This window comes from Ruditapes philippinarum, unplaced genomic scaffold, assembly GCF_026571515.1.
Source record: "Ruditapes philippinarum isolate M1 unplaced genomic scaffold, ASM2657151v2 ctg14521_1_1_1_1, whole genome shotgun sequence".
In the NCBI taxonomy this organism is placed as follows: domain Eukaryota; kingdom Metazoa; phylum Mollusca; class Bivalvia; order Venerida; family Veneridae; genus Ruditapes; species Ruditapes philippinarum.
In genome coordinates, this window is record NW_026857679.1 from 5,609 (window position 1) to 22,971 (window position 17,363).

Below are 17,363 nucleotides of genomic sequence, written 5' to 3' on the forward strand. Positions count from 1 at the left end.
CTGTTGATTGGTGATCAGTTATTATTCCATGAATATGCACCACTCAACCCCAACCCCTTAGAATTGAGAATTATGAAACTTAGGTCAATTCCTTAGCACATCCTGTTAATGTACATAACTTTATGCCAGGTGTCCCGGCTTAAGGTCGGGGTCACAGCTACAGGTCAAAGGATAAAGACTTGGGTTTCATGTCCGCTCCTTATCTCCGAAACCCCATGAAGGATTTTAAGGCACCTTGTGACAAATGTTAACCACAACGAGACCATATGCAGAACCTTTCTTTGGGTTACCGCGGATACTAAAAAATGAAAATGTTGGTATTTGCAAATGGCATTTGCAAATGGGGTACTGTAATTTACAGATGGCGAAGTGTTTGAAAATGGTGTTTAACAAATGGTGTAATTATCCAAACCTCTACTTTGCAAATGGCGTCATGTAAAAATATGTACGAAAAAACAAAAATAAAATATGTACAAAAAAACTAAAATAAAATATGTATGCAAACTAAAAAAGAATATGTATGCAAAATTAAAATAAAATATGTATGCAAACTAAAAAAGAATATGTATGCAAAACTAAAAAAAGTATGTATTCAAAACTACATGTAAAAAAATATCTACGACAAACAAACAAAAATATGTACGAAAAACAAAAAAAAAGTATAAAAAAATACAAATGTCACTTTTATGCCACCGTTCAAAATACTCTAGTACAGAAATTGTGTATTCCTAGAATTAAAAGACGCTGCGAAAAGTATCCCATTCTGTCGGTCATTTACTTGATAACTTTTGGTGCCATATTGAGCCCCATTTTAAATATGTTGGAAATGTAAAAAAAATGCAGTTAATGTCTTTTTCCAAAGAACTATAAATATACCCTACTGCAATGTTCAGGTGAAATCTTTTTTGATCGGACTATAAATAGTGATTTTTACAAAATAATTATTAAGCTTATCAACAAACTTAAGGGTTTTTGTAAGCTCCGTAACAACCGTTCGCCAGAGGCTTTTTTATGGGAAATCTCACATACTTCTTAAGAAAGAGCAAACATGAATTTTATAATGTTAAAATAATGGTATCTGAGAAATGTAAGATGCTTGTTATATGAATAAAGTAGCGATAACTGTGATATTATTCGTCATAAAAGAAACGAACACTGTAGTATTTGACTTCCATATAAAATACTAATTCACCATAACTGTACTCATCATTGCCAAAAAGCAACAGATGAAAAAGATGGTTCAGGTAAATGGCCAATGTGTATTTTTTGGATAATATAGAAGAACATCAAAATAAGAAAAGCTTTTAAGAAAAACAAATAAAAGCATAATGTGCCTTTAAAACATTATTTTTAACCCTCGGGGAGATCAATACCCCACAATCCCCGCTATACCCCCAAAGAGATTTTTACATTATTCTGAAGCTCCGCTCTTAATGTGCGACTACTTAAATAGTTGATATTTTTAGTACTGCCTGTACGGACTACTACTTAAAGCCGCATCTACACCTAGTCAAGTTTCTTATATGTCACATTTAGCTAAATAAATGGCCCTTTCAACATATTATCAGGCACATTTTTTACTGAAATGTCTTACTAAGATTTCCCAGAATATATACCTTTGTCTATGCTAAGACTATCATATTTCTTAAAAATGTGTTAATAAAAAACGGGAAAATAATGCATTTAGCTAAAAACAATGGAGTAAATGAAAGGTGTACATTCTTTTAAAATAAAAGGAAAGTTTGAGAAAAAATATTTTAAGCTTAATAATTGATACAAATTCTTTATTTGGTGATTTATTTGGTGAAAGTTCTTCACTTACTAATCAAGATCATTTAAATCCCTATTGATTCTACTATAATTCAGGGAACATGTTTGTGTCTATTTAATGCCTTGATTTTTTTGTTTACCATTGGCTTTGACTACAATATATTATTTAAAACATAATGAACTTTAATTTTCTATGACCCCAAAGTGCGGTCGTTTGCCTGATGTTAAAAAATGCATATGTACCTGTTTAACGCACTTTGGGGTCGAAATTGGACCCCAAAGTGCGTAACGCACTATGGGGTCGGACCCCAAAGTACGTAACGCACTTTGGGGTCGGACCCCAAAGTGCGTTTGACCCCAAAGTGCGGTGTTACAGTGCGTTAACTGGGGTGTATGCATTAGTAACGCGCACTCCAGAGTATGCCCATTGGAGGGGTTTACTTATTGTGACGGCAGAAAAAGGGAAATCGACAGAAATATCATATTCAGATGTTCGTTCATTGGTTACTTTTTCTGGGGTTTCTGACAAAAGGGAAGGTTTTTTATGTTTGACTATGATACAAAATAGAAAGAACATCAAAACACTCGGCAATCTGATTAATACTCGGGGGTTCACCCCCTCGTTCAAATCAGATAGCCTCGTATTTCGACGCTCTTTCTATTACTTATAAAAGTCAATGTTTTGAAATATATAGTCAATTCAGCTCCATTTGTCAATGAAAAAATGAGCATAATGTCACTAAAAGATTGTGTATTTTTTGAAGGAGACTATATAAAAGTTAACAATGATTACGTCTCACCATATACTTCAGTTGACAGCATTAAATGTACTCATACTAGTGATAACAGCATTTCAAATAGATATGTAAGAAAGTTGAAATGTCAATGTCTTCTTGATATTATTATCATTTATTTTAAAGAGTTAAATACGTAAACTATTATCTCAAGTCTGCATGTAAAGAGGTTGTATCTTGATGCACTTGCTGTCTAAAGTCCGTATCAAGATAACCTTGTTGAATGATAACAGGCATGCCCAACTTCACGATAAAACAGAGTCAACATGAGTCTTCTTTGTATGAACCGTCCGGTTAGCTCAATAGGTAGACCGTTGGATTATGCATCGAGCAACCCGGATTAGATTGCCGTATGCCGCAGGTCACTTTAGTTGTGATCGATCGTGAAATCTTTTCTACGGTCATTCGCACTGCACATCTGCTCTGGCATGTACAGAAGTTATAAGTTCCTTGCGAAAACTGAAGGCTACTAGTGCTGGTAAACTGCTTGACAGCCTGTCCTGAAACGATGAGGTGGGTGAAGTGTGCTCTGGTAAGTTCAATATGGCTAACTGTCGTGATCCGGAGTAAAAACTACCAACACCACCACCATCACATCTACATTGTATTGAAGGAACAGTCAAATTAAATACTTGAAAAACATATAAAAGCATATAAGTAATTTAAAGCATCAAAATGAAGATGACGATGTTGACGTTGATGATAGTTAAGCTGTTGTTGTTGGTGATGATGATGATGATGATGATGATGATGATTTTTGAAATCTGTATTTTCAATATTTTAATAAGCAAATAAACTAATATGAATAATATGAATGTATGTGAGCTAAATATTAAGAAATTGTTCTTTTTTTATATAAATCCACAATCTTACTGTCCTTCACACATTTTTTTCGGTGAAGCTGTAATAAAATCATTATATAGTGATCTACATTTTTAACCAATGAAGTTATAGGTTACAAAACATCTAGCTGAATAAGGATTTTATCATTGGTTGATAGAGCAGCAGTTATGAAAGGACAAATTTTTATTTCTAGTTAAAAGTTTTTCACAATGAAGCCATCATGAAATATTTATACATACAATATAATTTATATTTTATGCATACAATAATACCACCTCCCACCTCCGAAAAACCTTTAATCCAGTTACCTCTCTGGCGTGGGTTCGATCCCCGGGAGACGCTTTGGTAGCGCGGAGGAAGGTAGTCTAGTACTGGTGTAACTCTCCAGGAAAGATGGTTAGGAAACTACCCGCCTATATGACTGAAATACTGTTGGAAAAAGGCGTAAAAAAGATACAAACATACACACAAAACCTCAGAAAAAAATTGTTACATAATAAATATACACGGCTGATATCCTTTACTGTAGGTAATAGAGGATTATTCACGTTTTTTAAAAATACATGATTTATTTTCATCGAGTGGTATGAAAATAGATATTTCATGAGTTGCGGTAGCCACGAGTGAAATATGACAGTTTTCATACCACAAGATGAATATAAATCATGTATTTATAGAAAAAACGTGATTTTTCGGTTTATCATATACATGTACATTTTTGTCTTTTTTTTAACATTTCAGTTTGAAAGACGTTCCCTTAAACTTTGCTTATTGGCTGAATTTAGAAGAAACTACCCCGGCAAGACACCAGTGAAAATACGGATAATATGTTTCACTTCCGTAAAAAAATTTTTTTATAGTGAAAATACGGAAAACGAAAACACGCATTTTATTTCATCAATATTTCTCAATATTTCAGTTATAAATATATAATTAAGTTCTTTATTTTACCTATATCATTAACAAATTCCAATTTACAATGAATATCAAAGTCATTTATTTTATAAAATAATGCAATATATGGCTATTTATTAGGTATTCATGTATGTTATTTAAAGGTCTAAAAGCCGGAAGTACGCAAATGTTATATAATTTCAACATTCTTTAAATATTATCTTCCTGTTCATGTATGTAATAAATATTTTAAGTCTTTTTTTTTCTAAAGGGGTTTTGCTGTAAAAAGTACAGGTATTTTCGATCAAATATCCTCTTGGGCAGATAAAATAGCTATCTAAAAATGTTGACACATGGTTTAGATGTTTGCTTTGCTGTTGATAGCATATTGTTATAAATCTGTCATTTATATTGCAGCTGGTATTTATGGATATTTATTGCACGAATTATTGAATAATGTGCCCGTTTTGTGTCATTAATATGCTGTCTTACAATATATTTTTTTACATACATATCTTTGCCATTTGGATTCTATGTCTATTTACTACATGTATATTCAGATCGGTACCAATACGTTACCAATCCCGGAAGCGGTTCATAATTTCCGTATCTATAGGCGGCAACCACCGCTGACGTATAGAAGCTATAACCAATACATATATATACTCTAAAGGCAAACCACGCGCTAATTGACGCCATTCCTAAACGGCGACATGGCGACATATACAATCAATAAGATTTCACCATTGAAATCCTTGCTTTGGTAAGAACGGAGACTTGAAAAGCACATGATAACAAAATGGACGATAAAAGACCTTAAAAAGGAGCGTCTACGGGTCACAATATCAGCCATGTTGTTTTTGTTTTTGTTGTTGTTGTTGAAATACCATCTTTATGTACGAACCTCGGCTCCTGGGCGGTAAACAATATTCAGAATATTTCTCTAAAATAAGAAACATTTGCTCTATCGTTTAGGAAGCAGTCTATTTTACGATTTTCTGAACGGCGACTCCTTGCATTTTTGGACATGCTTATACTTGATTTACTAACATTCCTTTATGAAGTGCTGCCATAATACTTCTTAACATATTTCAATGTCCTAATATATAAAACCGCAATTGATTTACTACCAGAGCATGTACAATAAAAAATGCCTAGTGAAACGTTTAGAAATGTACATTTAAATGTTTAAATCGCGGAAACTCTTGAACCTTTAAGATGTCATAACTCTCTTAAAACTAAAAGAAATTATATGTAAATGAAAACATTTTTAAACGACCCTTTAAAGTTCACAAGCGATATTCTTGGCTTTATCAATGTAATATATCAATAACAAGTCCATAGAAAAAAACTTCGGAAGTTTAAAAGAAAAGAAACAAAAATGTAAAGCTAAATAAACAGTTTTAATGCATGCATTCGATGAACTAAAAATAACTGTTATGTGACATTTGTTAAGTTTTGAAGAACAACAATAACAACGATAGCAGTTAAATGCAGCAGCAGCAGTAGCAGCAGTATTGTACGAAAGTCCGGTAGGGCCATTTCAACTTCATGAATTCCCGATTTCAGTTTCATGAATTCACAATTTAAACTTCGTGAATTCCCGTTTTCAAAATACTGAATTCACGAATTCATGATTCAGCTTCATGAATTAACGACTTCAACTTCTCGAATTCACGATTTCAACTTCACGAATTCACGATTTCAACTTCATGAATTCACGATTTCAACTTCACGAATTCAACTTCGTGAATTCACGATTTCAACTTCACGAATTCACGATTTCAACTTCATGAATTCACGATTTCAACTTCACGAATTCAACTTCGTGAATTCACGAATTCAACTTCGTGAATTCACGAATTCAACTTCACGAATTCACGATTTCAACTTCATGAATTCACGATATCAACTTCACGAATTCACGATTTCAACTTCATGAAGTTGAAATCGTAAATTCGTGAAGTTGAAATCGTGAATTCATGAAGTTAAAATCGTGAATTCTTGAAGTTGAAATCTAGCATTCATGAAGATGAAATCGGGAATTCGTGAAGATGAAATGCCCCCACTGGTCTTTCGTAGTATTGTTTTGCAATATTGACCCGAGACTGATTAATTTTCGGAAGCCTTTTCGTTAATTTCCGTATTTATTACAATTTACTAAACGATTTTAATGATAGCAAAGTTCTTGATACTTTAGCATAATTATATTTATGTCCCGATGGCATAGCGTTAAGTATGATAGCATACATGTAGCAATCGCGAAGTTGCAAGTTCGTATCCTTAACAAAGATTTCTTTAATCATTTTTTCAAATTATATGCAGCTTTATTGGATGAATCATTTGTTTCATTTCTGATGTCTTTTCCTAAAACAAACATAATTTTAGATGCATAGATGTATACCGTATGTAAATTCTCTTAATTTCGTTTTGTACAGTCATACAAGGGTGACTGTCATGCACAAAAACGTAGTAGTCAAGTTTCGAGCCTACAACTAAAAGTCCTTAACTCCATATCACTAAGACTAGTTAGCCATGTTGTGTCAGTTACTTTTAGCTATACATAAATCATGTATACCGTTATGCCATACTTTAAAATCCGTAAGATTCATTTCAGAACTGATAATTACCAAGAAAAGGTCATTGAATATTTTAATGTCTCAGGTCAATGTTGCCAAACAATAGTAGCAGCTGCCGCCGCCGTAACAGCAACAACAAAACAAATATACATCAATTTATTAGTTGAATTTAACATAAAGTAAATAAATACATCAAAGCAACGTAGTTTATCATTACCTAATTAATGAAATACATAAATCTAGCCCATCCATTTGGAGGTAAAAGGGATAACCAGACTCTACTGGCAAGATTTTCACTTTTGCTTTTCTGGTCGTTCTTTATGGATTCTGCTTTTTAAAAATGTTATTGGTGAATTAGCGTTGTTTGTGTCGTGAAGAGGCCGTGAAATTGGACAATTCTATTGCTGCTTTTGTGGTAATTTTAGTTCCTTCTATTTGATCTTTTCCTTAACGGATGGTTCCACTATTTTGATTAAATAATGTTTAGTCACCATTTAGATGATCTGTTACCTATACGGTGCTATGGGGGCATTGACGGTAGCTTGAACTAACAACTTCCCGTCGAAAAGGGGCGAAAATGACCGAGTTAATTGCAGCAGTCGACTACCTTATGATATACCTTATTATTACTACATTGACTACCTTTAACAGTGAATTGCTTGTTGTTTTTCTAATATACCTTTCATAATTTGATAAACATACTCATACTCTCACATACTGATTTCGAAATAAATATAACTACGTTGTTACTTTATAATCCGGTATGTGTCCCTGTAATTTATGGACCGCTCCTTCTTCTTGGTGACACACCTGAAGTGTACTTCCATATCCTCAATGAAATATTTTATGACCAAGTTATAGATAAGAAGACTACGCGATTGGTCTCTCTATTTTGGGACCGCTATATAAGCCAGGAGAAAATCATGTTGTTATCAATTGCTTTTCAAAATACAATGACACATAAAGCAAGCTCTTGGTGAGCGGTTCGTGACAGTTTATTACGATTTAAAGAACATTGATAACAAGTTTAAGTATTGTTTTTTACCACTAAGATATTGAAATCTATTCGACAAAATACCCAAGATTAAGCAAGAAATAATCTACAATTGTGATTTTTTATCATTGAGTCACAAAGGAGTCACTGTAAAATTTAAGTTGAAATTCGAAAAGTATTGGGGGAAAAAAAAGAAAAACAAAACCAAAAGAAAAGAAAAAAACCCGTTCCCTAAAAACAGTTCTTTATTGACGTTTGGAAATGTATAAAACATACGCTGTAAATGAACTGAAAGTCTCCAATTGATATTAAGCATTATTAAAGTCATGAAAAGTTATGTACACATGTACAATATAACATCACATTTATGTTGTCATTTAAGGGAACATGTATATCTGGGCGATTTTCTCAATGATATATGTAGTATACTGTAATCTTTATGTATAAAGTTTAATTTTATTCATTTGTTATCAATCTTATACATACAATTAATCCCTAATCTTGATTTTAAGATTGAGCAAGATAATTTCCGCTTTATATGATAGTCGGATAGCTTTTGATAACAACATTTATGTATACATGTACATGTAAATGTTATACGTGAAATATTAGTTAGTTTCCTGCATAAATGATACATATAAAAAAAAACATTTTACCTAAGCGATCACGACTTTTATGAGGCTTGTCACTACAAAATGGTTTTATATCTAAATATAGCCAATTTTATAGTATTAGATTTGTTTAATTGGACAATAGAATAAAACCCAAAACAAATAAAGTATCAATAAATTGATGTAATCTGCCTAGTGTTTATCCAATAAAAGCTTGTAAATACTGCAAACAGTTCGGTTTAATACTCACAAATGTATCAAATAGAAATTTTTATATGATCTGGCTTAAATTGACCTTGTTTGAATGCATAATTTATCAGTATAGAAATGCCACACCCTGTCCAAGCTAACCACGTGTTGCTGAGATTAGATTGGTTATAGTTAAACACAAAGATATTGTTACACTTTAAACAGGATATTTTAGTTTATTAGTTTTTGCCAACAAATTCTCTAATCAAGCAAAGCCACGTACCCTAAAATCATGCCTTTTTTATAAGTTTTCTTTCTTTTCTTTTATTCTTAAAAATATCATCAGTACATTGTTCAAAATTTATTTGCCTATATAGTTGCACTGTCAATAATCTCTCTGAAACAATACTTTTATGTGTAGCTCTTTCAAAGGTTTATTGGAAATGCTTGAATATTCGCTTGAAAATCATATTTTGAATCAAATAATTTTAAAATTTAAACATCTTCAGCTGAACTTTTTTCTGAACGGTATTACGCATTTAAAAAACAATTTAATTTTCAACAATATACCATCGTCGGCGGCATTTTAGACATTTTTCATTACTATTTTCAATTGTTTCATTACATTATGAATAGCTGCCAGTGAATCTGACACATATAACTGGCATTACACATGTTTCTTTTTTATCTATACTAATTTATCTTTAGTCGCATGCATTTTATTTCGTTCATTACACAAACTATTCGATTGAACGAAATTAATAAATACATGTGACGACAACGACGACGACGACAGCAGCAACAACAACAAGAACAACAATAAAAACAACAACAACATAAATGAATATAATGACATTTAAGGGTGTCTTTATAGATTCGAGGCGCTCATTTATTACATAATTTGTTGACGTAAGAATTATTTTATTTAAATTTAATTTAATTTTGAAAAATACCGAGTAAAGAACGGAGGGACAATTTTTTCCTTATGCACTATAATAAACTGATAACGTGAAGGATCGATTTATAGATATCAGCAACTATAACAACTGGTTAAGAGCCATATGCCTTATCAGGGCTGGCCTATTTTAATCAACGGGGGGAAATTAAATATTTTTGTATAGTTTCGTTACATGTTTTATTCTTATTTGAACTATGGTATGGTTTTTTTTATTCTCACGAATTGATATGTTTTTCAAGGAAGAAATAAAGGTGAAACATTAATGATTTTTTTGTTCTTTTACAAATATTTATTTTGTTTTAAGAGATTAACTTCCTCTATTGTATACCCCCTGTGCATTAGTTTTGGAACATGCAATTTGTACGTTGAACTGACGGCATCGGTGAAGAAGGGTTGCGAAATGAATAAGTCTTAAGTAATAAAATTGAAATTATTGAGAAAAAAAATCAACATGTGTAATATTTGCCACATGAGGATTATCACTGTTATATAGGGTGCGGTTTAAGGATGTTTAGTGTATTTAACTGATTTATGATAACACATCACGTATTGATTACATATTTGGATTTGTAATTTTACATATCATTGAAGACATAGCATAGTAATTAACGTACATGACAAGCATATTGCAGTTTTCTTGAAATATTAAAACCTCTCAGAGAAACAAATCTGATACGCGACAGTGTTTTTTTTTCTCTCATAAAATTAGGACGTAAACTAATAATTAAGAGTGTTATACAATAAACATTCTTTTGACGGATTTAAAATTAAAGTTGTTTTGAAAAACAGGTCAAGAACCACTAGTGAAATTGCTAATAAAAATGAAGGGAAGGGATAGAGTATCTGTATCACATATTATGTTAATATGTTTATCCCTAAATGTGTATTTTGGACTGGTGACAGCAGAGGACACGACGACGAACACAATAACATCCCCTCCGACGACCACACAAGCACCCGAAACGACATCGGCGACGACGACGACGACATCTACAACAACAACTACAACAACAACAACACCACCAACAACATCAACAATTAAACCAACAACAACAACACCGCCTGCAATAACGACAGAAGAAGCAGCAGCAGCAGAAACAACAGCAGCAGCAGCAACAACAACAAAACAAACATCAACTACAATCACCACAACAGCGCAATCAGCAACAAGCCTTGTGCCGCCTAGTAAGATTTTCAACGTCTTTTTGGTTAAATAGTTAAACAATCGACGACCTTGATTAATAAAAAAGACTTAATTGAAATAAAATACAGATATAAGCATTTTTGACGGCTTGTTTTCGCAGAGGCCACTTCTGTGCCAGTATTTTCAAACATATTAGATAGAAATTTCAAATTCGAAATTAGATATTATGAGGTTATTAAACATTGTCATGACAATTCTTAATTCTATAAGCCGAGTTCAAACGATGTCAAAACTTGTCAGTTCAATATAGGTCTTGCAGTTATGTAATCACTCAACGATATATAATAACTTCTCTTTTCACACCACTATTTTGAAACATTTATACATCACTTTGTTACTACATGTATAATATTTGATATGGAATCTTTACTCGAAAATGAAAACGAGTACAGACTGTGTTCGTTATAGATTAGATATAGGTTTTTGGATTCGCAAAAAAAAACACAATGAGGCTTAAAAGATTGGATCCAATAATGTTTTCTATTGGACGAACACGTGGTGTAAATACTAGGGGCTTATTTTACAAGGTGTGACATAATAATAAACATTTCTCCCTTTTTGTATAACTGACCTCACCTCACATAACACAAATTGTTTTAACCGCCAAGAATAATCTTTAAAAAAAGCTGTAAGTAAAAAACTTATGGTAATTAAAGTGAGCAGACTGTCAGTTTATTGAGTAACTAGCCTCGTTTCGTCATGCCTAAGATGATACAGCCGACTTCAGTCGATTCTTTCTACATACTCCATGATGTGACTCAAATTCATTCCATACAAAAGTCATTTTTTTGCAAGAAATAAACCAAAAATCAAACTGGTCAATACAAAAAGACAAAATGGCTACCGAGTCATGAATATTTACAACACCGGCACGTATTTTCTACGGGTAAGTGGGTTTGTATGTTATTTTGAAAATTATTAATGTGCCTATTCCTTAAAGCAATGTTTATGACACATTTGGTTTTAGGTTTCAGCTTCCTAGATTTATTGAAGATATAAACAGATCATGAACATGTTTTGCGACTAGACGGGTGACAATTCTTGTCCGGTTTTCTACTCATTTATTCACATCTTTGAATTTTGAAGTTCACCAAAACAAGACAAAGTAAATTTCAGTCAATCTTGTGTAAATGTTTAATTTGCCTGTTTCAAATTAAGGTTTTATACACAAAAGTATCTTGTTCAAGCACATTTTGGTTGCAAACTTGTACTTCAAGCATTTCTTGTTGCAAACTTATATTCTTACTATTTTTAGTCAAATATAAAACTGCAAAAGGATTCACCAACGATCATATTTATTAGTCACAGATATTTTCTTGACAATTTATACAATTGTGTTATTTCACTTGCTTTTAAAAATGTTTTATACGGCTTTGACATTTTTAAGGAGTTTATGTATTAAGTTGTTAATTCTTATCATTTATTGGTACGACCACTCTATGTCATGGCTTTTGTGCCCTGTCCTGATTTTTGTTGGGTACCCTACTGAATACCTTTGCGGCAGTCCAGTGTAACAGGATTTTGTCGGGGACTGCATTCTCTGAAAGTTACTTTGCATTGTTGATCCTTGTCGTTATATTTTCTTTGTTTCACATCCATAATACAAGTGTGTTTTTCTGTAACTGTACGTTTCTCAGTTCATTAATGAAAAGTCAGGCGTGTGAAAATATGAATTTATGCCACTTGACCACGGACATGCCGGTGTCAGTATAAAAATCGTTGACCATAATTTATGTTTTAACAAAATTAATGACTGGTAATAATGTCTTTTCATGGGAAGCATATGAAGGTGTGAACAATTTCCCTATGTCAAGTCCAGAGTTCATTTCTGTAGTTTGAGAAATTTTCTACAAATTTTATTAGGCAATTGATCACGTCCGATCTATCATCCTTTGGTACTTACTGAGTCGTACTGAGCATTATGGTTTATGCTTATCGTCATTCTTTCTATGTGAACAATTGTAAAAAATTGAGTCAAAACAACCTTAGGGTTGTAACTATTAAAAGTGGTGGCCAACATATGAGCTACTTGTATCAGGGAGTTTGCTTTTCGACGGTCTTCCTATACATGAGTTGTCCCATGGGGTAAAATTTAGAAAGGGCCATATCTCTCACGCCACTATCCCGGCTTCAGCGGTACTCCATTTTAGTGTCCTGAGGACCAGAAAAATATAACAACACTCAAGTGAAGTTTGGGTCAACTTTTTACAGCTTCAAAGCGGCACGTGACACCTGCTTTTATAAAGTATAAAAATCTGGACAACAAAAAATGTTAAAACCGTTTCTTTTTCTTGGAAGCATGCCTTATTTATTATCATTCTTGGCTATGCCAAACTTGCAATTAGTGTCAAGCTTTCTTTGGCCTCATTATCATTCACTTTATTACGTCACTATTCGGTTTTATGAAGTACTATGAAAAATAGAAGTCGACTATGGACGGAATTCGATATAGTATCCACTTTTGCTGCACAGAAATACAGCGTTTTCATTGGATGACAAATAAAGTTGCACACTTAATATTTGATTATTGCGGAACTAAATACCAAAAATACCATAATGTTAGGAATAATTATCTCATCAAAAGATGGTTCTGTCTACGCAACTATAATCGATAACATTGACGCATAAGTTTGCAACCAGTAATGATTGAAGTACAAGTTTGCAACCAAAATACGCTTGAACAAGATATTTTAGTGTATACTGAAACTTTCTTTGAAACATGCAAATTAAAACGTTTAAAAAGATAAACAGAAATTTACTGTTTCTTGTTTGGGGAACTTCAGAAATTCAAGATGTGAATAAATGAGTAGGACCAGAATAGAATCAGACCAGACTTGCCACTTGTCAAATAGCAAAATATGTACATGACCAGTTTATGTCTTCAATAACTTCGTCAAATCAGAAGCCAGGAAGCTGATAACAAAAAACCGAAAGGAACAGGCATATTAATAAATTTCAAAATAGCATGCAAGCCTACTTACCTGTAATAAATATGTGCCGGTGTTGTAAACACCCCTGACTCTGTAGCCATTTTGTCAAATTAACAAAGATTTTTCTGCGCAACCACGTCATGACCTAAACCTTGCTTACACCGGCTGCCGTTACAGACCGCAATATTTAGGTCGAGGGTAACTGTTTACGTGTAACGAGGCTTTGGCTGACTTTTCACTAAACAGTTTCAAGAGAACTAAATACATTGTATCTCTGTTTGTGACGACAGCCGGTATTTGATTCTTTTTCTTGCATATAACAAATCTATGATATTTCGAAAAGAAATTAAGAGAACTTATATTTTCATTAAATAGAAGCGTATGAATTAACAACGCCATTCATAAGAGAAAAATGAAAAGCAAACAAATCGGTAATGTCTTGAAAATAGAATTTTGGCGAATAATTGATAAAAACAAAGTCATTCGAGAAATGAGTCACGTCTAGTAAGTAATTTGGAGTTATATGTGACGTCTTCAAAAATGAAGTTGTTTAGCGTCACATTCAATTTAATCATTTATTTAAATGAATTAGTCGCTCTATAGGTGACGTCATCAGTTAACGCATTTCATTCATAAAAGGCGCGCAGGAATGTCGTCATTTAAAGTTCACACGGGGAGTAAGACAGGGTTTTCTAGCACCGATACAAACTATAAATATTAATCCTGTCTGATACGCAAGGAAAAAAAAGATTAGCACTGCACATGTAAATTTTAGTTACAATGTGTTTCTTTATCAGAAGAAACATTTCTCTTAGCTGTTATGTATAATTAATTATACAGTACAGTACTTAATGATTCTTCTTAAAGTAATTAATGGACATTGATTTTAGATCCTTGTGATTCTTTGGTATGTCCTGTTCTTTGGCCAATAGTACCGCATACTTATGAAAACTCTACTACCGATTTTTATATTGAGGTAGAATTTTCTATGGTGTTCTAGTTTTTACCTTGAGTAAGAATACGTAAATGATATATTGTCTTGACAGTGATTTGATATTATACAGGAAATTAATATAAATATTCTGATAAAGGTTGATTGTTTTAGTAATTTACAAACAAAATACCCCAGATTTAGACTACATTTAAAAACATTTTAGAAGTATACAAGGACTTTGAACTAAGGAGGAACTTTTTTTTGTAAAAGGAAATTGTTCAACCTGTTGTGGTGTCAATATATGAGCCGCGCCACGACAAAACCAACATAGTGTGTTTGCGACCAGCATGGAATCAGACCAGCCTGCGCATCCGCGCAGTCTGATCAGGATCCATGCTGTTCGCTTACCAACTCTATTACAAAGCGAACAGTATGGATCCTGATCAGACTGCGCGGATGCGCAGGCTGGTCTGGATCCATGCTGGTCGCAAACCCATTATGTTGGTTTTGTCGTGACGCGGCTCTAAACAAAATGTAATATGGAAACAGTACCGTCACCTATAGAGCGATTAATTAATAAAATCTTTTACAATCTAAATAAATGATAAGATACCAACGTCAATTCAAGAAAACTTTTAACTCAACCTAGACTCGACTCATTTCACGAATGATTTTGTTTTTATACTGCAATGATTCGATTTTCAAGAGACCATCGGTTTGTTTGCTTTTCAATTTAAAGAATTACATGTTTGTTTGTTTGTTTTGGGTTTTACGTCACATCGACACAGAATTACATTTGAATATATATATCAAGCTTCTTTAGGTTATTCTAACAAGGCCGTGTCAATAAAAGGTTTAACCATTTAATGTAAATGCTTTACCCTTCACCCTTGATAATTTTTGCCACCAGTATAGAGCCAGACTCGTTGGCACATCCGTGTCGTATGACGAGGCCCTACACTGATTAATTTTAACTTTAACTGTGATAATGAACAGAAAAAATAAAGTTAGTCAATGCTATTTAAGAAATTAAGCTGGTACTTCATCGTTCATTTGCTTGGGTGAACGAACTCGGCTAAGTTCGTAATTTTCGTTTCGTTTCATCTTAAAAATATATTTGTGTTACACTGTTCTTCTAAAAGTAATTGACATGTATGCTGGCATGGCAAGAAAGGACATGGTTTAATGTTTCTTACCATAAGTCAATGCTATACCGTAGTTGATAATGCCATTTAATTATATCAATATAAAATACAACACATTCTTTTGCGGTTACGAACATAATACGATTTGCTGTGACACATTATTATTTAAAAGCCATTATCAGCTATTATTTCAGGCAGTTTAACGAACGCATCATCTATCGTTTCAGCTGACACAACAGCAGCAACAGATTCTAAGGTATCAACTACTATTTCAACTAATAATTTAACAAACGCAACAAGTACAATTAGTTCAACTACTACACTATCAACTGCTGCGTCAACTCCCATACCATCTACCAAGTCAACAACACAAAATTCTACCCCAACCACTTCATCAACGACTACGTCAACGACAACGACAACAAAAGCTCCTACAACTACTGCAGGTAATAATTCTGTAACATCCCAAACCATCCCGCCTGAAACCAGCACCTTATCCACCCTTCAATCCTCTCCTGTTACCACTACCTTGTCTACAGTAACTGCAAATGGTACAACGGCGACATTGAGTTCCAGCTCACCCACCACACTATCCACTTCACCTGTAACCTCTGCCTCGTCAGTAGCTTCAAATGGGACACAATCTACGTTGACTACCACTTCATTGGAACAAACAACAGCTGGATCATCTAGTAATGTTCCAACCACAACTTTACCTCCAACAACATCTAACGAATCAACAACAGTGAAACAAGAAAACCAAACGACTACGACCTCAACTGAGAACGGGACATCGTCTTCCACTGAGCAAACAACATCGTCTACCACAACGGGAATCACCTCATCTACAACATCGCAATCCACTTCACAACAAACAATGTCAAACATTTTATCTTCCACACAATCGGTACAAACTACTACTGCAGGTAAAATAAGCTTCTTTAAGTTATCCCTGTTTGTAATAAGACCATCTTTGTTATGTTTATGTTTACGTATGTCTGTATTACGTTTATATGTATCTCGGTTTTGTATTTTCCTTTTCCCTTTTCCAGTGCTTTTTTATTTCAGTCCTTTCCAAGGCTTAAAATATTGAGTTAGCAAAGTAAGTAATTTCTTCATAACAGCGGTCACAACAATGAATGAATGAATGAATGAATGAATAAAATGAATGAATGAATGAATGGTATTTTTTATAATCATTCATAACTGTTACGACGGCTAAAGTTGATAAATTGACTAATTATTAACGATGCTGAATAACTAGAATCTACGGAGGTGACCGCTAATTTATTCCAGCGCTAAAAATTATCTTTTTATCAGTGTAATATATTGACCCACTTTTGGTCATCTAGTATAAGCCTCTAGCTGATAAGCCCCATCTAAATTCAACTTGCATCACCTCACTGTAAACTGTAGTATCATAAGTTAATAGATTTAGAAACCGAGAGCAGCCTTGTTTTAGCTCTCTTCCCATGCTGTTTAGCAACTTTTTAGTGGACATTGCAATAGCATTTGAAA

At 33.3% G+C, this 17,363-nt stretch overlaps 1 protein-coding gene across 1 annotated transcript; it reads left to right on the forward strand.

Moving 5' to 3' along the window:
- Positions 1-9,648: 9,648 nt before the first annotated feature.
- Positions 9,649-16,766, forward strand: LOC132750570 (mucin-2-like; the record flags this gene model as incomplete). The annotated part of the gene is given in 2 exon segments (XM_060740574.1): positions 9,649-10,817; positions 16,073-16,766. Coding segments are annotated over 2 exon segments (1,058 nt in total), but the record flags the coding sequence as incomplete, so codon positions are not given.
- Positions 16,767-17,363: the final 597 nt, after the last annotated feature.